We start from the raw sequence: 24,919 nt of genomic DNA on the forward strand, positions 1-24,919 counted from the left end.
TATAGAGCCGGTCGATACGGACACGACGATACCCAATATGTCAACTTTTTTTATTTTCCCTGTTTTTTATCAATCTTTTTAAACTTTATTTGGGGAAAATGACGTTTTTGCTTATTTTTACTTGAAACTTATTTTTTTGGGGGGAAAACTTTATTTTTTCAACTTTTTTTTTCACTTTATTTTTTGTCCCGCTTTGGGACTTCAATTTTTGGGGGTCTAATCCCTTTTACAATGCATTCCAATACTTCTGTGTTGGAATGCATTGGCTGTATGAGTAATACTGCGTGTATTACTCATACAGCTTCCTGCCTGTAAGATCCAGGGGGCTGGATCTCACATGCTCATCACCGGAAGGCAGCGCGATGCCTTCCTTAGGCATCGCGCTGCCTTCCATGCCATCGGGTCCCCCCTACAGCCCCACGGGGATCCGATGGCACCGCCGATCGCCGCCGCAACATTGAAAAGCCGCAAACCGCAGGTCTGAATTGACCTGCGGTTTGCGGCGATTTGAGCAGGCACTGGGTTCTGATCACCGCCCGCCGAGCGGCGGTGATGGCAAATACACATGACGTACCGGTACGTCATGTGTCCTTAAATACCGGGACAACATGCCGTACCGGTACGTCATGTGTCCGGAAGAGGTTAATAATATTAAGCATTCTCACCAGGAGTTATCTTTTAGCAGACACACTGCTAACAAAATTGAGAAGACACAAGGATCAATATCTAATTTAGAAATTGTTCTTTTACCAATCTTGTCAAAGCCTGTTTATCTCTCAGTCTAAGCTTGTTCAAAGAAAAATTACAGATATAATTTTTTCATGAATGCAAAACATTTTAGCTATATAATTACTACAGTGGAAAGCAATATCAGAATATATGCATAATATTCAGTTCGCCACATACATATTTTAAAGTAGTTTAAAAAAATTGCCTTAAAGGAGTTGTGCCGAGTTTTAAAAATTATACTCTATCCACAGGACAGCGGATATCAGATCACTGGGGGCCCAACTGCGGGAATCTCCGGCAATCCTAAGAATGAGGGTCCCATACACCTGTACAGGTCAAGCATGAAGAGTACAGGGCTCTGCTATTTCCAGCAGTCCCATAGAGAATGAATGGAGCAGCAGGACGACCTGGGGTCAATGGGGAGTCCCACCATTCGGACACACAGCAATCAGTTAGCTATCCCCTACTTTTAGTGTCTAACCTGCAGTATAAAGCTACTGCCCGATACTGGTTATTTTCTTTATTTGCAGTCAGTGGCATACATATAAGAAAGGAGAACACATAGCAGAGATCAGTATGGCCCTGATTATGTTGCAGGATTTTGTCACCCAGGGCAGAAGGGACCAATAAGGGCTGGGTACCCTCTCGCCAAGGACCAAAGCATTTTACATGGTATATAGCCGACAATCTCAAGCAATTTGGAGCAGTGTCTAGAAATAACATTTGGGCTTTCTAATATTACAGTGGCAACATTCTGACAAGGTCAAAAGAATGCAGATTTTCTGTAAACACATCTCAATGGCTTGCAAAAAGGAAAAATGCTTCATGTGCAAATATTTCCTTAGTTACACGTCTGTATCTCTCATGCAGTGCACAGGTTCACTATTGACTCTGTACTTTGATTTAGTCTAGAATGTTAGAGCATTTTAGCATAAAATCTTGTGTTTTAGAAAGTTTTCTTTCTGTGCTCAGCAAAGGGGCATGAAATGGCAAAATACGCAAAATGTAAGGTATAAAAAATCTGAAAAAATTAAGATAACTATAAGTTAGTTGAAACTTTTAGACAGACAGTCTACAGATGTGTCAGCTTGACAATACAAGCGTAGCCACTGTAATACGTTCTGGCACATTTAACGCTTTAATGACCAGGCTTGAAGGGGCATTAACGACCAGCCACTTTTTTGGGATTTAGGGCATGTGGCAGTTAAATGATCCTAACTGTTTTATTTGTTAAACTGTCAAAACATTTTTTGCATTGTTTTTTTTAGTTGACAACTAGGGCTTTTTATTAATCTAATTTTAGAGAATTAAAAAGAAATAATGTGTTTTTTTTTTTTAAATGCATTTTCCCTGCAAACTATTGTTTTTTATTTTGTAAATCTGCAAACTGACACCAAAACAAATTATTAAAATGGGTTCCCTATTTTGTGTCAGCTGTTTTATTATACAGTATGTATAATTTTGTGTGAGTGGCATGTGAGTGACTAAGGCGACGGTTTGGTTAAAGGTATTTATTGTAATAAAATCCACCTTTTTCACTTGAAGACTGGAGTGCTGCCTTCATTTTGCCGTTCTTATTTCACTGTTCCTGGTCCAGGAATTTTTGTGGGAATTGCACCTGGCATACCTATAGAGTGCTGCTGCTCTTCATCTTTCTCTCTATCTATATATATATATATATCATATATATACAGTACAGACCAAAAGTTTGGACACACCTTCTCATTCAAAGAGTTTTCTTTATTTTCATGACTATGAAGGCATCAAAACTATGAATTAACACATGTGGAATTATATACATAACAAACAAGTGTGAAACAACTAAAATTTGTCATATTCTAGGCTCTTCAAAGTAGCCACCTTTTGCTTTGATTACTGCTTTGCACACTCTTGGCATTCTCTTGATGAGCATTAAGAGGTAGTCCCCTGAAATGGTCTTTTAACAGTCTTGAAGGAGTTCCCAGAGATGCTTAGCACTTGTTGGCCCTTTTGCCTTCACTCTGGGGTCCAGCTCACCCCAAACCATCTCGATTGGGTTCAGGTCCGGTGACTGTGGAGGCCAAGTCATCTGGCGCAGCACCCCATCACTCTCCTTCATGGTCAAATAGCCCTTACTTTCAAAGTTTTCCCAATTTTTCGGCTGACTGACTGACCTTCATTTCTTAAAGTAATGATGGCCACTCGTTTTTCTTTACTTAGCTGCTTTTTTCTTGCCATAATACAAATTCTAACAGTCTATTCAGTAGGACTATCAGCTGTGTATCCACCTGACTTCTCTTCAACGCAACTGATGGTCCCAACCCCATTTATAAGGCAAGAAATCCCACTTATTAAACCTGACAGGGCACACCTGTGAAGTGAAAACCATTTCAGGGGACTACCTCTTGAAGCTCATCAAGAGAATGCCAAGAGTGTGCGAAGGAGTAATCAAAGCAAAAGGTGGCTACTTTGAAGAACCTAGAATATGACATATTTTCAGTTGTTTCACACTTGTTTGTTATGTATATATTTCCACATGTGTTAATTCATAGTTTTGATGCCTTCAGTGTGAATCTACAGTTGTCATAGTCATGAAAATAAAGAAAACTCTTTGAATGAGAAGGTGTGTCCAAACTTTTGGTCTGCACTATGTGTATATATATATATATATATATATATATATATACACACACACACACACACACACTCACCTCCCGTTCCACCACATCCCAAAGATGCTCTATTGGGTTGAGATCTGGTGACTGTGGGGGCCATTTTAGTACAGTGAACTCATTGTCATGTTCAAGAAACCAATTTGAAATGATTCGAGCTTTGTGACATGGTGCATTATCCTGCTGGAAGTAGCCATCAGAGGATGGATACATGTTCTCATTCTGTTTACGCCAAATTCGGACTCTACCATTTGAATGTCTCAACAGAAATCGAGACTCATCAGACCAGGCAACATTTTTCTAGTCTTCAACAGTCCAATTTTGGTGAGCTCGTGCAAATTGTAGCCTCTTTTTCCTATTTGTAGTGGAGATGAGTGGTACCCGGTGGGGTCTTCTGCTGTTGTAGCCCATCCGCCTCAAGGTTGTGCGTGTTGTGGCTTCACAAATGCTTTGCTGCATACCTTGGTTGTAACGAGTGGTTATTTCAGTCAACGTTGCTCTTGTATCAGCTTGAATCAGTCGGCCCATTCTCCTCTGACCTCTAGAATCCACAAGGCATTTTTTCCAACAGGACTGCCGCATACTGGATGTTTTTCCCTTTTCACACCCTTCTTTGTAAACCCTAGAAATGGTTGTGCGTGAAAATCCCATTAACTGAGCAGATTGTAAAATACTCAAACCGGCCCGTCTGGCACCAACAACCATGCCACGCTCAAAATTGCTTAAATCACCTTTCTTTCCCATTCTGACATTCAGTTTGGAGTTCAGGAGATTGTCTTGACCAGGACCACACCCCTAAATGCATTGAAGCAACTGCCATGTGATTGGTTGACTAGATAATTGCATTAATGAGAAATAGAACAGGTGTTCCTAATAATTCTTTAGGCGAGTGTATATATCATATATATATTAATTTTATTTATTTTTTACTATTTTTGGCACATAAAATTTTCCCCAAGAGGTCATTTAAAGGCTGTAACTAGAGCATCAAAATGAACCCCAGTTAGAAGGAGAAAACAGCCCCTTGTGGTAGCTTTGTACAAGGCAGAGCTGATCGGGGTTTGCTAAGACCCTGCAGCTCTACTCTGCCTCTGAGCCACCTGGTGATCACTGGATCCAATAGTGGAAGTAGAATAGCTTCTTCTTCTATTCACTGCATAGCTTTCAGTACACAAGAAAAGAGAAGGAAGAGGAGATAATAAAACACTTCTATCTTCTCTTCGGGTCCACAGCTGTTACTGACAAACGGGGACCCAACCTGCTTCTTCTAGATGGAGAAGCTTGAATCCTGTGCAGTACGGCACTTCAGATAAAAGCCCAGCAACAAGCACCGTACATGTATGAGACTTGGCTGTTATAAAGTTAAAGACTCCCTATCTATCTAGATATTTACCCTGTCTAACTGATAGTAAATCTGAGCCATTGTTTATGTGCTGTTTAGTGACCGCACTCTGAAACTCTAACACTAGGCACATTTACTAATGTTGACAAATATTTAGACAGCATAAACTTAGATGTGGCAGTCAGAACATGTGCCAAATTTATCACATGCTACATGATAGGTTTGGTGCATCATAACAGAAACTTAGAATCTTTTCTTTTACTTACACCAGCTCCAGGCTGGTTTACTTTATAACATTATTTTTACACCAAGAACCTTGAGCACGCCATTAATAAATCTGGCACATTTTCAACTTGGCAACACCATACTCCCTTCCTAAAAACACTTCTGATGTCTAGCAACAACCCAAAAATGTCTATAATAAATGTTGCACAGGGCACTGCTCAATCCAGACTTAGCATTTACTGAAAGTGAATTAATTGAAGAGAACATAATTATAAAACAATGACTGGAGCACTTCAATTATCTCAACTACACAGGTCTACTCTCCTATGGGCTTCTTGACTAACAGCTGGATATGTCAATTACTGTATGCGTAGAAATAAGCAGATCAAAAAGGTCATATATTCTACAAGCCTGTAACAAACAGCTAGATAAGTACTGTATTGTTCGACTATTTGACACACTGTTCTCCAAACTACCAACCTGCCCATCATTCTATAAAAATCCCTGTCTGAAAACAGTACTTACCAAAACCCGTAGTAAACTACTCTTTGCTAGGGATGCTTGGGTTTCCTGATTTCTTACATATCATCCATCTTTCTCTGAAAGAGATATATACTTCCTGGAGCCTAGTACACATATGAGAGGAAGCTTGGGGAAATAGAACAATCCCAATCACTTTTCCTTTCACTGTCTTACAAGATATGCAACAAATAGAGTTAAAGTGACCATCCTGGCACAGCTGGTATCAAAATAATGCTGGCTAGATCTGTAATCAGTGATCGTGCTACTAAATATAAATTAAATGGAATAAAACTGGGAACAACACAAGAAAATGACTAGTATTATGGTGTAGAAGTAGGGTAAGTTGCAGTACTCAATGTCAATCAGCAGCTGCAAAAGGAAATTATATTTTAGGGTGTATGAAAAAAGATAAAACCTGTGATCTCAATGAGTAAGAGGGCCAAAAATAGGCTTGGCAAGGATTAACTTGAACAGCAGTTTACTCATATCGTGCATATTGTAACAGTTTCTCACAGTGGGCACAAATTTAATGGCTACACACATAGCTTGGTGGTTACACACAAGGAGCTGTGAGGCAGAGATTGGCAGTTGCCAATAGATAGCAGTATATTTACAGTAGTTTACAAAGTAACTCCACATGCAGTTGCAAACATTAATAGGACAGACTCTATAATTCCTCAGGCTACTGCCAACAGATACAGGACAATCTCTACAACTCCACAAGCGGCTGCCACTGGCAAAAAGACAGTCTCTTTCCCCAGCTCACATCATACTCAGAGCAAGCCTAAGAGGCAATCACCCCTAGCAACAGGACAGTCTCTTGACCCAGGTCACTGTGTAGCTCATGGACACATTACCCTCTGATATTGGGAATACGGGAGGGATTTTTTTGTGGAGTTTGGATGATTGCTTTGTAATGTGAGTAAACTATTCCTGTCTGTTTCTTTGACATATAGGTCAGTATGAACAATTCCATCCACCCCCTTAATTACCCACGTGTCTAAGAAGGAAATTTTCTGTAGGTCATAGTGTATTGTGAATTGGAGTTCTGGCCAGATGGAATTGATTTAGGTAGTAAATTCTTGGAGGGTTTGCACGCTGCACCGCCACACGCTGAAGATATCATCTATAAAGTGTCGCCAAAAAATGCAATTTTGTTGATATATTTCGTTGGAATATATGTAGACATTCTCAAAATGGGCCATGTACGAATTTGCGTACGGCAGTGCCACATGCGAACCCATCGCGATCCCACGCCGCTGTTGGTAGAATGTGTCCTGGAACAAAAAAATAATTCTGCTCCAGGACCACCCTGAGGAGTGAAAGAAAAAAGTTTTTTTCAGTGTCACTATACATACTATGCATTAACAATTGTTCCACCGCATGGATTCCTTTCTCATGAATGATGGATGTGTACAGGCTACATACACTGTGACCAGAATACAATCTGTATCAATGTGTGATCTGACTTCCTCAAGAAAGTGGGAAGTATCCCTCAGGTATGTAGGAGCAGATTTGGTAAGTGGTGTCAAAACCTTTTCTAGAAACATGGCTGGCGGAGAGAGAATTGAATCAGTCGATGCCCCGACGTAGCGGCGACAGGCACAAACTTCTGCTTAAAAGAGAGGCTTATTGGATTCATCGTCTCCAGACACTGGAACCTAGAGGACTAAACCGGGACTATGCATTAAATAGCTTTTTATAAAAACTTTTTTGATGATGATAATGATCATATATATATATGATTTTCTTACAGCGGACGTGAAATAAATGAATGACTACATACCGATAAGATGGAAGTCCTCTATGAACTATAATGATTCTCACTATGCCAAATGGGTGCTATTTCACTGTTTGCTCACAGTTTGACAAAGGCAGATTGTATGCCGAAATGAGTCACTGGAATGTGACAATAAGGCTCCATTCACACGTCCGCAATTTCGTTCCGCATTTTGCGGAACGGAATTGCGGACCCATTGATTTCTATGGGGCAGCACGATGTGCTGCCCGGACACGGAAATGTGGAACCGCACTACCGTGTCCGCACTTCCGTTCCGCAAAAAAATAGAACATGTCCTATTCTTGTCCGCAATTACGGACAAGAACAGGCATATTCTATTAGTGCCGGCAATGTGCGGTCCGCAAAATGCGGAACGCACATTGCCGCTTTCCGTGTTTTGCGGCTCTGCGGCTCCGTGGATCCGCAAAACACGTTGCAGACTTGTGAATGGAGCCTAAATCACAGCAAGATTATCTAAACAAGCGAGTGCCGGTCTCTTTTCTCCTTATCTACAAGGGACGACGGCCCTGAGACACGTGCACCGCTACTCTACTTCAAACCGCAGTGCCGATTGATATATTGTATTATCCTGAGGACAGGTCATCAATAAATATAACTTGGACAACCCCTTAAGGACCCGGCCATTTTTTGCAAATCTGACATGTCACTTTATGTGGTGATAACTTTAAAACGCTCTTACTTATCCAGGCCATTCTGATTGTTTTCTCAACACGTATTGTACTTCATGACAGTGGTAAAATTGAGTAAAAAAAAATAAATCATTTTTATTTATAAAACAAATTCCAAAATTTACCCAAAATTTTGAAAATTTCCAAATTTCAATTTCTCTACTTTTATAATGGATAGTAATATCTCCAAACACAGTTATTACTTTACATTCCCCATATGTCTACTTCATGTTTGGATCATTTTGTGAATGCCATTTTATTTTTTGGGGACGTTAGAAGGCTTAGAAGTTTAGAAGCAAATCTTGAAATTTTTCAGAAAATTTCAAAAACCCACTTTATCAGGACCAGTTCAGGTCTGAAGTCACTTTGTGAAGCTTACATAATAGAAACCACCCAAAAATGACCCCATTTTACAAACTATTTTTCAAAACTGATCTTACAAACTTTGTTAACCCTTTAGGTGTTCCACAAGAATTAATGGAAAATAGAGATACAATTTCAAAATTTCACTTTTTTGGCAGATTTTCCATTTTAATATTTTTTTTCCAGTTACAAAGCAAGGGTTAACAGCCAAACAAAACTCAATATTTATGGCCCTGATTCTGTAGTTTACAGAAACACCCCATATGTGGTTGTAAACTGCTGTATGGGCACACAGCAGGGGCGCAGAAGGAAAGGAATGCCATACGGCTTTTGGAAGGCAGATTTTGCTGGACTGGTGTGCCCTAGAGTAGAAACTCCAAAAAAGTGACCCTATTTTGGAAACTACGGGATAAGGTGGCAGTTTTCTTAGTACTATTTTAGGGTACATATGATGTTTGGTTGCTCTATATTACAATTTTTGTGAGGCAAGGTAACAAGAATTTTTTTTTTGTGTCTCCACATTCTTTATTTTTTGGGCGACTGTCTTGTGTAGGGGCTCAATTTTTGGGGGATGAGATGAGATCGCTTGCTATTACACCTTTTGTGATGTAAGGTGACATTTTTTTTTTTTTTTACGGTATTCCACTGAGGGGTTAGGTCATGTGATATTTTTATAGAGCAGGTTATTACGGACGCGGTGATACCTAATAGGTCTACTTTTTATTTATTTATGTAAGTTTTACACAATGATTTCATTTTTGAAACAATAAAAATCATGTTTTAGTGTCTCAATAGTCTGAGAGCCATAGTTTTTTCAGTTTTTGGGTGATTATCTTAGGTAGGGGACAATTTTTGTGGGATGAGATGGCGGTTTGATTGGCACTACTTTGGGTGCATATGACTTTTTGATCGCTTGCTATTACACTTTTTGTGATGTAAGGTAACAAAAAAATTGCTTTTTTTTTACACCGATTTTATAAAAAAATAAAATCGGTGTTCATCTGAGGGGTTAGGTCATGTGATATTTTTATAGAGCAGGTTATTACGGACGCCGCAATACCTAATATGTCAACTTTTTTTTATTTATGTTAGTTTTATACAATAACAGCATTTTTAAAACAAAAAAATCAATGTTTTAGTGTCTCCATATTCTGAGCCATAGTTTTTTTAATATTTTTTGGGCGATTGTCTTAGGTAGGCGCTTATTTTTTGCGGGATGAGGTGAAGGTTAGATTGGTACTATTTTGGCAGGCATACGCCTTTTTGATTGCTTAGTGTTGTACTTTTAGTGATGCAGGTGAAAAAAAAAAAAGGTTTATTTAGCACAGTTTTTATTTTTATTTTTTTACGGTGTTCATCTGTGGGGTTAGGTCATGTGATATGTTTATAGAGCCGGTCGATACCTAATATGTCTACTTTTCTTTGTTTCCCTATTTAAAAAAAAATATTTTTTACTTTATTTGTGGAAAATTACAATTTTTTTTTACTTGAAGGGAAAACTTTATTTTTCAACTTATTTTTCACTTTATTTTTTGTCCCACTTTGGGACTTCAACTTTTGGGTGTCTGATCCCCTTTACAATGCATTCCAATATTGAAATGCATTGGCTGTATGAGTAATACAGTGGGGCTGGATCTCACAGGCTCTCCACCGGAAGGCAGCCCCGATGCCTAAGGAAGGCATCGGGATGCCTAAGGAAGGCATCGGGCTGCCTTCCATGCGATCGGGTCCCTGTCACAGCAGCATGGGGACCCGATGGCAGTGCCGATCCCCGTCCGACATCGCACGTGCCGCGGTCAGCGATGACCACAGCACATGAAGGGTTAATGCGCCGGCATCGGTGATATCACTGATGTCAGCGAATGCAGCAGGGGTCAGGCTATCAGTGACTGCCGGACCGCTGCGGCTGATCGGGCCGGCGCAGCTCCTGCACTCGCCCAATCCCCATGAAGTACATGTACATCATGGGTCTTTAAGACCCGCAAAGAAATAACGTACACGTACGTCATGGGTCCTTAAGGGGTTAAGGTCGAAATAATCCGTGCTGTGGTAGATATTATAATGTTACTATAGACCTGCTGGTTGATGAAAATAGCAATGTTGATTACACAGACTATTATACACTGCGCAGTGAATTATTGATTGTTCTCTGTATTTAATAATAGAAAAAAAGGCAGTCCAAACAATACTGCATATTAGAATAATACTGTTAATTGTTTAAGCATAATGATGTTGCTTGCACGTATATGTTTGAGCTTCTGAATTGCCAGTTACTCACTGTTTGTTGAATTGGAGCGGAGTCCCGTACCTGCCGTGGCGTCCCACGTGTGTTGCCGTCTGGGAGACCCTTATCTCCAAATAGTTGGAGATAAGGGTCTCCCAGACCGCAACACACGTAGGACGCCACGGCAGGTATGGGACTCCGCTCCATTCAACAAACAGTGAGTAACTGGCAATTCAGAAGCTCAAACATATACGTGCAAGCAACATCATAATGCTTAAACAATTAACAGTATTATTCTAATACGCAGTATTGTTTCGACTGCCTTTTTTTCTATTATTAAATACAGAGAACAATCAATAATTCACTGCGTAGTGTATAATACGTGCAAGCAACATCATAATGCTTAAACAATTGTAAATCCATCTTTGAATACAACTACCATAGTGTAAGCCACAGCTATTAGCTTTGTGCTTATCACTATTAGTTTTGTTGGATCTTACTGCCGATTGCGGATCCACCACTGTTATCTATATTTCAATCACTATATTTGGCCATATTGCCATGGGTAGCATCGTGTTTATCTAATTTACAAACGCCCAATACCATTTAAAAGTTGATTGCTTGTATCCAATAAGAATTACAGGAGGATATTTGGTTATATATTGTGTAACATTTTTGTGGGGATATTTTTAGTGATTTAATTTTTAATAAAAATGTTTTTAACAAATATACTATTTTATCAATAATATTGAATCCATGTGTTGGTCAGATAAAGGTGTGCCTAACTATATTTGAATATATGTATATTTCCGGTTAGACCGGATGAGTCAATTAGTTAGAGCACCCATTCCTTATCCGTGAGCCACCTCATTAATTGAATATTCCTAAAGACTACTCTTCTAAGTGCATTCCGGTGTGATAGGTAATAACTCTCATGTTTTAATATGAATTTAGCTACAGAAGCAGATTTGTTTAAACCCTAATTGAGAGTCTGCCAAATGGTGTATGGGGACGATGCCAGGAATACTAAGTTAAACAGACACAGTAGCTTATATTATACTTGAGAAATATCAATACATTTTATTGGCAGCATGCTATTAGTGGATAGTTACCTCCCAGTTTTATCTATACTGGACTGTACAACCATGAGCTTTAAAATCTGTTATACAGAGCTAGAGAGCAATGAGCATGAAAGGTGCATAGAAATGCAGATCTGAAGAGGAAGCAGGGGGCAATTTATCCAGTTCTGAAAATAAAATAAAAAATCCTCAAATCAATCATCCATTAAATATCTGTCAAGGGCAGCAGCACGGTGGCTCAGTGGTTAGCACTGGTGCCTTGTAGTGCACTAGTCCTAGATTCTAATCAAACCAAGGGCAACGTGTTTCCTCCCACACTGCAAAGACATACTGATAGGGAGCTTAGATTGTGAGCTCCACTTGAGACAGCATGAAATGATCATGTCTGTAAAGCGCTGAGGAATATGTAATATGTCAGACAAGAGAATAATTCGTTTTAGTAGTAATGTTCACATTTTTTAGGTCCCCAAAAAACTTCCTTTGATAAGTAAAAACAGACTTCTTTCATAAATATGTAAAACAAACTAATATTTTCTCATTTGTGTATCAGAAATAATTATAATTTGCACAACAGCCAGGAGCAAAGCTCTTCAGCAATTTATTTGTCCAGCCATATGTTCCTCCAGAACAAACACCATCTCTACAGAAAGGACACATTCAGATTAAATTGCCCTGACATGCAAGGAACTCCAAAGGTTCACTATTGGAATGTACAGTATTTTTCTTTCTTGTGACATACGGCAGCTATACATTTTTATGATCAGGATCAAACTAACTTTTATTGCCAATAACAACCAAGAGGCAGACTGGCACCACCGGGACTGCTCTGCATATGCTGCCATCAGTGCTTGGATCTCTAATACCACATACTCCTTAGTGGTGCTCTGTGTCATTAACGAGTCAATAAATAATGGTATGGTGTGGGGTGAGAAGAGATAATCACTGCGATGTAAAGAAGACAATATAAACGTCAGTAAAAGTTATGTGTAGTAGAGCATAACACGGCACTCACCCAGGAGTAAAAAACCTTCTTGCTTTATTGCTTTCTGCGGGTTACATTAACACGGACATGAACTTCTTGACGGCGGCCGTTTCGTGCTTACCTGGCCAGACGAAGTGCAGGTAAGCACGAAACGGCCATTGCCTAGATGTTCATGTCCGTGTTAATGTAACCCGCAGAAAGCAATAAAGCAAGAATGTTTTTTACTCCTGGGTGAGTGCCGTGTTATGCTCTACTACACATAACTTTTACTGACGTTTATATTGTCTTCTTTACATCGCAGTAATTATCTCTTCTCACCCCACACCATAACATAATACTGTATGAAGCAAATCATCACTGCGAACCACCATACTATGACAGAACAGTACTAGTGAGAACAGAGGAGAGCTGTGCACCCGCCATTACTGAAAACCTTTAGATGCTATGGTCGCCCAATCAGCTAGTCACTTACAAAGTTATGCAATTTTTGCAAAAGTATCATCGTCTGTCTCAGAAGAGAAACATTCACCAATTATCAACTCTCATGAATATTTATGGGAATAATGGATATAAATAAAAAAGGAGACAGACCTTTTCAGCATATGCAGACACTTCTAGAAACATATGATGTAACTATCCTGAAATGTGTTCTTGTTCTATACCTTAATACACTGCTCATTTTAATGATCAATCTGAAAAAAGAAGCCTACTTTATTTAATTGCAACCATATATTAATTGCCTGAAAGTGAATTCACAAAATATTCCAAAACCTATATAGATCAACCATTGATGAAAAACAATATCCCCCAAGTGTCTCTTTTCCTGCACTGTTTGGAACTAGTGACCGTAAGCGATTTAAGAACCGTATATTCGCAGTCTGAAAGTGACCCTTGTGTGCACAACATAGCAATAAATCTAACTAGAAAATAATCACATGTGGATAAAAGAAGAGGAATCAACTGGTTCTTAAATACTTACGTTACAGGCTTCTCAAGTTTACTTCCTTGAGATCCAACTATTTCACCCAAAGTACAAAACATCTGACCAAGAAAATCCTGTTGAAAAAAGAGAAGCTCAAATCAATAGAGGCAGAATGCACATGGACCCAGGTCAGCAACTGACCAAACAATGGGGCATATTTAATCATAATAATTTTCTATACAGCATGCCCCATCTTGACGAGTAGGATAGAGATAATAAGCTGCAACAGGTTCAGGCTACTTTCACACTGGCGTTTTGGCTTTCCGTTTGTGAGATCCGTTCAGGGCTCTCACAAGCGGTCCAAAACGGATCAGTTTTGCCCTAATGCATTCTGAATGGAAAAGGATCCGCTCAGAATGCATCAGTTTGCCTCCGATCCGTCGCCATTCCGCTTTGGAGGCGGACACCAAAACGCTGCATTCCGCTTTGTTCTGACACACAATGTAAGTCAATGAGAACAGATCCGTTTTCTATGACGCAATAGAAAACGGATCCGTCCTCCATTGACTTTCAATGGTGTTCAAGACGGATCCGTCTTGGCTATGTTAAAGATAACACAAACTGATCTGTTCTGAACGGATGCAGACGGTTGTATTATCTGAACGGATCAGTCTGTGCAGATCCATGACGGATCCGCACCAAACGCGGGTGTGAAAGTAGCCTAACCTGTCTACAACATGGTATAAGATGCAGGGTGTGGGGTACACAAGTTCCTGTACTGTCTGAGCTCAGAAAGGAGGAAGAATTTGATAATCTACTACATGTCAAACTCAAAGTAGATCGGTCAGGTCTTCTACACTACTATGAAAGCAGCATAAAGCAGAGGGAATAAACTAAATTCAGGCATATGTACTGTACTTTTCTATTATTCGACCCAGGGTCTTCATATAAAAAGCTGCCTATGCGCTGCCAGGACTAGAGAAATGGGTTAGCCCCTTTCTTGCTACTGTTGCTGAATATCTTTGTGAGATACATAGCCTTGGTTGAAATGCTGTGCCGTTCTCTATATTTCATAAGGTATGCCTCCTCGTTGGCAAAGTGTTCTTTGTTGTCCACAGAGAGGTCCAGTCCATTCAACAGCGGCTGATGGAAGGTCATGTAAACAGGTAAATCATCCAGCCTCCTCCATTCGCATACACTGTACCATCTGCACTTACACCACTGGGAGTTTAGTGCAGGTGCCGTGTGTTTAAATGGAGCAGGTTAGCGGCCATTTTATGGACAGGACCTTTGTGTTTACAACAAAGAAGATTTGCCTAACAATGTGATAGAGGATATCAAATATAGCAAATGGCAAAGCATATCAACAAAGGCCATAATAGAATGTGCCATAAATACTCATCGGTTAACACTAGCCAGAAAGTGGCCAACCCCTTTAACATCAGCGCAAAAGCTGAAGCACAGGTGCTTAATAGCATGGGTTTCCATGGCCGAGAAGCTGAAGGCTTCCTTACATCACCAATTACAATGCCAAGCAGTGGATGGAGTGATGTAAAGCACACCGCCACTTGACTCTGGAGCAGTGGAAATGTGTTCTATGGAGTCATGAATGACGGTTGTGGGGTGGGCGGATCTGTGGAGACTGAAACATCCGGATCTTTGTGCATATTCATGTCATGTGGCCCATCATCGCTCCCTTAGCCGGATAGACTATATGTCTGGGACCCCTGCAGTATGTACTATAATAAGCGAGATAGAGTTCATGCCAAGAGGAATATTGGACCATTCTTCCCTGTGGCTGTCACTACAGTCTCTCACCCCTGCTCCACAGAGAAGCTGGTGGATCCACCCCTTCAGGATATCCCTTTTTGGAACTTCAGATTGCCTACCTAACCAGCTTCAATTATTTATTGATATTCATGACCCTCACCCACAATCCTTATTAGTATGGGAGACATTCAAGTCCTACCTACGAGGCTTTCTTAAGTTCTCTATATCATATTAAAAAAATCCTTGGTGAGGGAGGAAGAACTGGGGATGCTCCATCTAGAGCAAGCCTTTATATAAAATCCTACTGATCTTCATAAATCCCAATGGCTTATGGTGGGAGGCCAGTAACTACATCTCCTAAAAGAAAAGGCGCAGAGGCGTTTTTTTTTTTTTTTACTAAATAGGCTTTCTTTGAACATGGCAATCAATCAGGTAAATTACTGGCTCATACTGTATGACAATATTGGAGCACTCTACCAGTACATCAAATCTAGGGTTGACCTGGTTGCAGTGGCGTCGCCAGGGGGGGGCCAGAGGGGGCCACGGCCCCCCCTACATCATGCTGTGCCCCCCCAACTAAAATACCCGTGCCCCCCCAAGTTAGCTGCCGCAGTCGGGCACAGCCAGGGAGATGAGCGCTTCCATAGCACTCATCTCCATAGTCATCTGCCGGCCTGTGTGCTGAGGCAGGGGAGGGAGAGGCGTGTCCCTTCCCCTTTCTCTGATAGGCTGCAGGCACTAGGCCGGCAGCCTATCAGAGGCCGCCGGCCGGCGCGGTGACGTCATCGCGCCGCCTGAGCCATACAGCGCGGGACACAGGCCAGAAGAAGAGGCCTGCATCGCATCGCTGACATGGAGGTAAGTATGATTTTTTTTTTTTTTTTTACAACAGTGTTACTGGCACATTGGGGGGGCAGCTTATTACTGGCTCTTGGGGGGGCAGCTTATTACTGGCTCTTGGGGGGGCAGCTTATTACTGGCACTTGGGGGGGCAGCTTATTACTGGCTCTTGGGGGGGGCAGCTTATTACTGGCACTTGGGGGGGGAGCTTATTACTGGCACTTGGGGGGCAGCTTATTACTGGCACTTGGGGGAGGGGGCAGCTTATTACTGGCACTTGGGGGAGGGGGCAGCCTATTACTGGCACTTGGGGGAGGGGGCAGCTTATTACTGGCACTTGGGGAGGGGGCAGCTTATTACTGGCACTTGGGGAGGGGGCAGCTTATTACTGGCACTTGGGGAGGGGGCAGCTTATTACTGGCACTTGGGGGGGGGGCAGCTTATTACTGGCACTTGGGGGGGCAGCTTATTACTGGCACTTGGGGGGGCAGCTTATTACTGGCACTTGGGGGGCAGCTTATTACTGGCACATTGAGGGGGCGGCTTATTACTGGCACGTGATGGGGGGGCTTATTACTGGCACGTGATGGGGGGGCTTATTACTGGCACGTGATGGGGGGCTCTTGTTACTGGCACGTGATGGGGGGCTCTTGTTACTGGCACGTGATGGGGGGCTCTTGTTACTGGCACGTGATGGGGGGCTCTTGCTACTGGCACGTGATGGGGGGCTCTTGTTACTGGCACGTGATGGGGGGCTCTTGTTACTGGCACGTGATGGGGGGCTCTTGTTACTGGCACGTGATGGGGGGCTCTTGTTACTGGCACGTGATGGGGGGCTCTTGTTACTGGCACGTGATGGGGGGCTCTTGTTACTGGCACGTGATGGGGGGCTCTTGTTACTGGCACGTTATTGGTGGGCACTATAGGGGCATCTACTGAGGCCACAAAGAAAGGGTATTTTATATGGGGGGCTCTGTACAGTAGCATTTTATACTGGGACACATGGTGGGTACTATGGGGAAGGGGGGAGAGGAGTACTATGGAGTCATCTACGGGGGGCACTAAGAAGGGGTATTTTATACTTGCAAATTATGGGGGACACTGAGGGCATCTACTGGGGCACGATATAGGGGGCATTTTATACTGGTACATTATGGGGGGCACTAGGAGGAAGGGGGGAGAGGAGCACTATGGGGGCATTTACTGGGGGCACTATATAGGGGTATTTTACACTGGCACATTATGGGGGACATTAGCTCAACTTGGGGCATTACAAGGGGGTATTTTTTGCACTGTCAGATTATAAGGAGAATTATTTCTACTGGGGGGGCATTATGGTGGTCTTTATTACTCCCCCATGGTATGACCCCCTAGTAGCAGCACCAGCCTCTCCCTGCTCTGCTATCCCTCTGCCCCTTCTCCAAATACTTATTATGAAATCTTTCTCATTAGGATGAAACAGAACATCAGCTCCGCCGAGCCCCCGGCCAAAGTGTGGAAGTGGCGCCCGAGATCCCCAAGGGCCAAGCCAAGTAATTGTAAGTTTTCATGTGAAATATGTTTGTTATACACATATAGCATCCACTGTGCCACACAATGTACAGTATACCGCTACACAATATACAGTATACCGCTACACTGTGCCACAGAATATACAGTATACCTCTACACTGTGCCACACAATGTACAGTATACCTCTACACTGTGTAGTCTGTTCTATAAGCACCATTGTTCTGTGGCGGTGGACAGAAAATAATCTGGAAGTACCCCTCCCGAGACCAGGCTCTGGATCCGCCACTGGTCTGGACCGCTCACAGGAGTGTACATTTCTTCTAAACTGTAATCCGTTTGCTCTGACCTGCAGAAATCAGCACTCGCTCGGTAACAACTAACAGGCAGTACCTGAAGGCTGTAGCCTGGCCCTGTTACCGAAGCTAGCCGAGTGGTGTAAGGTTAAGGTATTAGTAGAGATGAGCGGCCCTTGAATCCGGATTTAAAGTTAGTTACTGCAGGATATGGATTACAGTTTAGAAATGTCAAATGTACACTCCTTTGAGTGGCGGGGAGAGAGATCTGTGGATGACACTGTTATAGAGAGGGGGAAATGGGGATGACACTGTCATGGGGTGGATCTGTGGATGACACATATAGCATAAGATGCTATATACGGTATGTGTCATCCACAGATCCCCCTCCCTATAAAAGTGTCATCCACAGGCAGCTAGGACATGTTGAAATCTGAGTGATTTTTTTATTTATTTATTTTTTAAACCACAGACAGCGGGACTTTTCTACCCTGTTGCGGTTTTAGGTATTGGGTAAAGTATCGCAGCATTTCTAAGCATACTTGTGTAAATGTATCGTTGTTATAGCTGCCCCCCTACTTTTGTCCTGGCCCCCAGTGTGCCCCCCCAAAATTTGAAAGCTAGAGACGCCACTGCCTGGTTGTAACTAGTCCTTTTGAGATCTTAGGGGGCTTCCGGCATTTCTACAGTGACTTGTATAGATCCAATGCAGACTTTGACTCGGGGCTCTGGGTGCCTATCTTGATGGTATTCAGTTCCCTACCTTGCTGTCTAGTCATAGAGACCTGCCGAACTCTGCTATATTTCCGATGCCATCAGCCAAATTGCCAAGGGTAAGGCGCCTGGACCTGATGGCCTTCCCATAGAGTCTATGTGCAATATAAATACATCATGGGTCCCCAGTTGCTCTCTCTATATCATTAGATGTGCCATCAAGGGTGTCTTCCAGACTCCTTAAACGATGCCACCATCATTGTTTTACTTAAACCAGACAAAAACCAGTAGAAATGTGGTTCTTACCATCCCATGTCCTTGCTTAATATTGATTACAAAATTCTCACAAAAATATTGGCTAATAGGCTGAATAAGGTCATCACAGATATTATAAACCCTGATTAGTCAGGCTTTATGCCTGGTAAGTCCACTATGGATAATATTTAGACAGTCCAGGTGGTCTCACAGATAGGATGGCGGTTTCAGCATGACTGGGCCCTAGTTTTGTTAGATGCAGCTAAGGCATTTGATTCTGTTGAGTGGTTCTACAGCGCTTTGGTTTTGGCCCAGTCTCCATTATATAAAAGGACCCATCAGCAAAATAAATGTTAAATCGGTTACTGACCTAGTCCTTCAGCTTACATAGGGGAACTAGGCAGGGTTGCCTATTGTCCCCTTTGCAATGGTGCTCGAGCCCCTGGCACTGTCAACTCGACAACATTTTAATTACCAAGGTATCTCTATAGATGGTAGAGAAGATCACATTGAAATGTAGGTTGATGATATAGTACTATTTCTCTCAGACCCTAAAAACTCCATGCCATACACGGCTTAGATTATAGGCGCGTTTGGTAGGTTCTCTGGTCTCTTAATAAACTGGCAGAAATCCTTTATCATGTCTCTCTGTCAGTCCGGTTTGCAGCTTGGAGGGGAGCTTTGCCACCTCACCATAGTCTCCTAATTAAAATATCTAGGTATACATATTACAAGAGATCGCTCCCAATTCTATTCCCTTAACATCGAGCCATTCTTGTCCTATCTCAGGGACAAGATAAAGGTGTGGAGTGCATTGCTGTTCTCTGTGGAAGGCAGAAATAATCTGAAAATGATTAGCTCCTAAGCTAATGTATGCCCTGGAACATATAGATACTGTGGTACCGCGGAGGTTCTTTAACATTGTAGATTCTCTGATGTCCTCCTTTGTATGGGGGAAAAACAGACCCAAGCTTCATCTGAGAACTCTACAGAGACCAAAGGATATAGGGGGGGAGCTGCCTTACCGGATTTCCAGCTGTATTATCTCGCTGGACAATTATGATACATCAAGGCTGTGCGATGAACACTAATAGTGAACATCATCTTCAACATACAGTGGGGGAAATAATTATTTGACCCCTCACTGATTTTGTAAGTTTGTCCAATGACAAAGAAATGAAAAGTCTCAGAACAGTATCATTTCAATGGTAGGTTTATTGTAACAGTGGCAGATAGCACATCAAAAGGAAAATCGAAAAAATAACTTTAAATAAAAGATAGCAACTGATTTGCATTTCATTGAGTGAAATAAGTATTTGAACCCCTACCAACCATTAAGAGTTCTGGCTCCCACAGAGTGGTTAGACACTTCTACTCAATTAGTCACCCTCATTAAGGACACCTGTCTTAACTAGTCACCTGTATAAAAGACACCTGTCCACAGAATCAATCAATCAAGCAGACTCCAAACTCTCCAACATGGGAAAGACCAAAGAGCTGTCCAAGGATGTCAGAGACAAAATTGTAGACCTGCACAAGGCTGGAATGGGCTACAAAACCATTAGCAAGAAGCTGGGAGAGAAGGTGACAACTGTTGGTGCGATTGTTCGAAAATGGAAGGAGCACAAAATGACCATCAATCGACCTCGCTCTGGGGCTCCACGCAAGATCTCACCTCGTGGGGTGTCAATGGTTCTGAGAAAGGTGAAAAAGCATCCTAGAACTACACGGGAGGAGTTAGTTAATGACCTCAAATTAGCAGGGACCACAGTCACCAAGAAAACCATTGGAAACACATTACACCGCAATGGATTAAAATCCTGCAGGGCTCGCAAGGTCCCCCTGCTCAGGAAGGCACATGTGCAGGCCCGTCTGAAGTTTGCCAATGAACACCTGAATGATTCAGAGAGTGACTGGGAGAAGGTGCTGTGGTCTGATGAGACCAAAATAGAGCTCTTTGGCATTAACTCAACTCGCTGTGTTTGGAGGAAGAAAAATGCTGCCTATGACCCCCAAAACACCGTCCCCACCGTCAAGCATGGGGGTGGAAACATTTTGCTTTGGGGGTGTTTTTCTGCTAAGGGCACAGGACAACTTATTCGCATAAACGGGAAAATGGACGGAGCCATGTATCGTGAAATCCTGAGCGACAACCTCCTTCCCTCTGCCAGGAAACTGAAAATGGGTCGTGGATGGGTGTTCCAGCACGACAATGACCCAAAACATACAGCAAAGGCAACAAAGGAGTGGCTCAAGAAGAAGCACATTAAGGTCATGGAGTGGCCTAGTCAGTCTCCGGACCTTAATCCAATTGAAAACCTATGGAGGGAGCTCAAGCTCAGAGTTGCACAGAGACAGCCTCGAAACCTTAGGGATTTAGAGATGATCTGCGAAGAGGAGTGGACCAACATTCCTCCTAAAATGTGCGCAAACTTGGTCATCAATTACAAGAAACGTTTGACCTCTGTGCTTGCAAACAAGGGTTTTTCCACCAAGTATTAAGTCTTTTTTTGTTAGAGGGTTCAAATACTTATTTCACTCAATGAAATGCAAATCAGTTGCTATCTTTTATTTAAAGTTATTTTTTCGATTTTCCTTTTGATGTGCTATCTGCCACTGTTACAATAAACCTACCATTGAAATGATACTGTTCTGAGACTTTTCATTTCTTTGTCATTGGACAAACTTACAAAATCAGTGAGGGGTCAAATAATTATTTCCCCCACTGTATATTGTCAGATAACTCCCTGTGGGCGGTTCTAGAATTCCCTAGCGATTTTCTGGGTCCATTACTTCCTCTGTATAGACTGGCCACACATGTATGGACCTTTGGCAAGTGGACATCAAAATTTCAAAACTCCCCTGTGGTAGAAAAGAGGGTTGGCACAGCTTAGGTCCCACAGTTTTGGGTGGGATATGGTATCACGTCTTTATCTCATCTCTATCATAATAATATTCTTCTGTAATTTAAACAGCTGCATGCTGTATAAGATATTCCATGTATGTACGTCTTATCCGTACAATTTCAGTCTCCCGACTTGCTTATTTCCTCCTATCCAATAATAGGCATCCTGCGGAAACAGGGACCTAAAGGTCTTATCACCACCCTATACACACATCTGCTTGGGTAGCCGGTCACTGCCGAGATTAAATGGCACAGAGACATTCCTGACCTCAGTCCAGAGGAATGGAGTGCTGCGCTCTGTACTCGACTATATGTATCCCCTTCAGCTAATCACAGGCTTATACAACTGTGCATACTTCATCAATGTTACTTAACACCCACTAGGTTGTTTAGGATGAGTAGGATTCCCACCACTCCACACCAGATGCTGTTTTTCTGCATCTCATGTGGTACAGTCCAGAACTGCAGACCTTTTGGAATGCAGTAATGGATTTGCTACTGGTGGTGATGGGGCATCATGTTCCTCTCACTCCTAAGCTGTGCCTCTTGGGGACCATGGAGGAGGACTAGTAGCCACATTATGCAAAGCTTTTGCTACATAAAGTGTTATTTCTGGCTCGTAAATGAGTGGCATTATGGTGGATGGCAAGATGCCCCCCATCCGCTCTTCAATGGAGCAATTCAGTCAATACGGTCATCTCTTACAGGAGGATTGTGTATAAAAACAGAAACCATATGTCTATTTCATGGGGTCTGGGATCAGTGGTGCCAATCACCACTAAATTTATGCGCAGAGAGGCTTTGAGCAATTTCTAGCTGGTGTACAACATTAACCCTTTAGATTGTGTATATGAATACTTATTTTATCCCATAGGTCTCCTAAAGGAAGCTTTGTTATTTATACATGGATTCGCATGGGATCCTTACAGCATGGTGTATTATATTCTGCTGGCTGTTCATATACTGTGATGTGTTTGCCTATGGAACCTAATTATAATACTGTATCTTTTGACACTCTATTGTACTACCAGACACATGTATTTGGGAAGTTGCTATTTGCCTGTATTCTTTATTTGATATGTCTGTTTCATTAATTCGTTTTTATTCTTCAATAAAACGAGTTAAAGCAAACAAACAAACAATGGGAAACATTTATCATTTGAACACGCCAGTGGAAAAGTCGTAAAGTGCGTGTCGTCCCATCGCAGGTATACATCTGGAGGACTTCTTGTTGTAGACTTCTGACAGAAGGCTTTTATGTATGCCATATTATAGCCTCCCATTACCTGGGAAAGGTAGGGAAAGCTCACCATCATAGAATCCACTATGGAATCTACAAGAGTATTTCCTTAGTCCTAGGACAACCCCTCTCTCGCAGACCAGGATGTGGCAGGGGAGATGCATACAGAGCCTTTTCTTTTTTTTTATGTTTCAATAGTTTTTATTAAAGGTTTTGTAAATTACAATACAAAGGTGTAACAAAAGCGTACCATCGAGTTTTTAAATCAATGAACAAACTTTGAAACCATCCTTAGAAGGACAAATAAGATTATTACAATAATGATTACCTGCGATGAAAAGCTTTAAGGTGATATTCATACAACAGTGAAAAATGGGTGTGTGACGTTAGTTTTTTTGATGGCCATCACACAGCCGTGTTGAAAACCATTGCAGTCTATGGGGCTATTTGCATGGCTGTTTTTTTTTAACCGCCAGTGAATAGCAGCCATCAGAAAATAGGACATGATTGATGTCACCGCCAGTTCTGTGAGAAGATCTGGCAGATGTTCTTCTCTACTTCTTGTATGATGTTCTTTGTTTTGGTTTCACTTTCTCATCTCCTTTCCTTCTGCCAGGTGTCACTTATTTTGGCTAATTGTCTTCCTTTATAATCCCTCCCATACTGCCTCATTTTGCGGTTTATGCTACTTCCTGGATGAGGTGTTCACTGCTGGAGTCTGCTTCTGCTGTTTGTTCAGATAAGTCATTTACTTTATTGTGTTTCCTTTCTGGCTTGATTCTAGGTGACCCTGACTCCGTCCGTATTAAGTGCAGGGAGCTGGTGGTCGTGTCCCCTCACTATTATAGGGTTTTCAGGTGTCACACAGTATTAGGTATGCGGGCATGCAATCGTCTACCATACAGACCCTTGCATGTGCATAGCAGTCAGGGAGAGCTCTTAGGGTTTTATAGGACTCACCTATAAGCTCCTTAGTTTGGGATCAAGCCAGTTGCTCGTTTATTTATATGTTCCAGCTATCTGCTAACTTCATCCGTTACAATTGAAATCAATGGCACCATTTTTAACAGCAGCTTAAACAGGAGTGCACCCATCTAACGGCCAATAAAAAATGGGTACACTTGTGCAATATGTTTTTTTAGGGGTTAAAAAAATTACTCACCTCCTCTACTTGCACACACAGAGGCAGGCGCTCATCTCTTCATTCTGAAGGCCTTGCAGAAGGACTTGTGCTCAAGCGTGATGACATCCCCATGCAATCAGGCTGGGAGCAAGTGATGACGTCATATCACCTGAGAGCAGGTCCTTCCGAATCAATAGAGGAGCGCCTGCTTCTGCACATGCTAGTGGATGGGGTGAGTAATTTTTTTCTGCTGAAAAACAAAAATTACTACTGAGGAGCACTATGGGGGACAACATGGGCCACTATGTTGGACATTATTACTGCTGGGGGACATTATTATAGCTGGGGGCCACTATGAGCGACATTATTACTGCTGGGTGCTACTATGGGGGACATTTTTATTGCTGGGGGCCACTATTGGAGACATTATGTGGAGTACAGGGGTTGGTATTTTACAAAAAAAAAAAAGCCAATGAAATTCATTCACTTTTAGTGGCCATGAAAAATGGACAGATGGCCAAAAAAATGGATGAAAAAATTGTAGAAAAATGGCCATGAAAGGGCTACTCCGGGAATTAAGAAAATTTAAATACTTAAATATTACTTTATTATAAATATATTCTCAAATACCATTCATTATTTATAATGGCTCGTTTTGTCTGGGGAGCAATCATCAGGGGAAACAAAAATGACCGCTGTCCCATTAGTTCACACAAAACCTGTCCTGATCACACATAAGGACAAGTTACTTTACAACAC

The 24,919-nt window shown here is 41.9% G+C and overlaps 1 protein-coding gene across 1 annotated transcript in view; it reads right to left on the minus strand.

Moving 5' to 3' along the window:
* The window catches only part of CPNE8 (copine 8), a 298,438-nt gene that overhangs the window by 94,403 nt on the left and 179,116 nt on the right, over nt 1-24,919 (minus strand). Inside the window, exon 6 of the mRNA XM_040412364.1 lies at nt 13,566-13,642. Within this exon, the coding sequence (XP_040268298.1) occupies nt 13,566-13,642 (77 nt within the window). The remainder of the gene's footprint in view (nt 1-13,565; nt 13,643-24,919) is intronic.

The sequence above is a fragment of the Bufo bufo genome, chromosome 1 (genome assembly GCF_905171765.1).
Source record: "Bufo bufo chromosome 1, aBufBuf1.1, whole genome shotgun sequence".
NCBI lineage: Eukaryota > Metazoa > Chordata > Amphibia > Anura > Bufonidae > Bufo > Bufo bufo.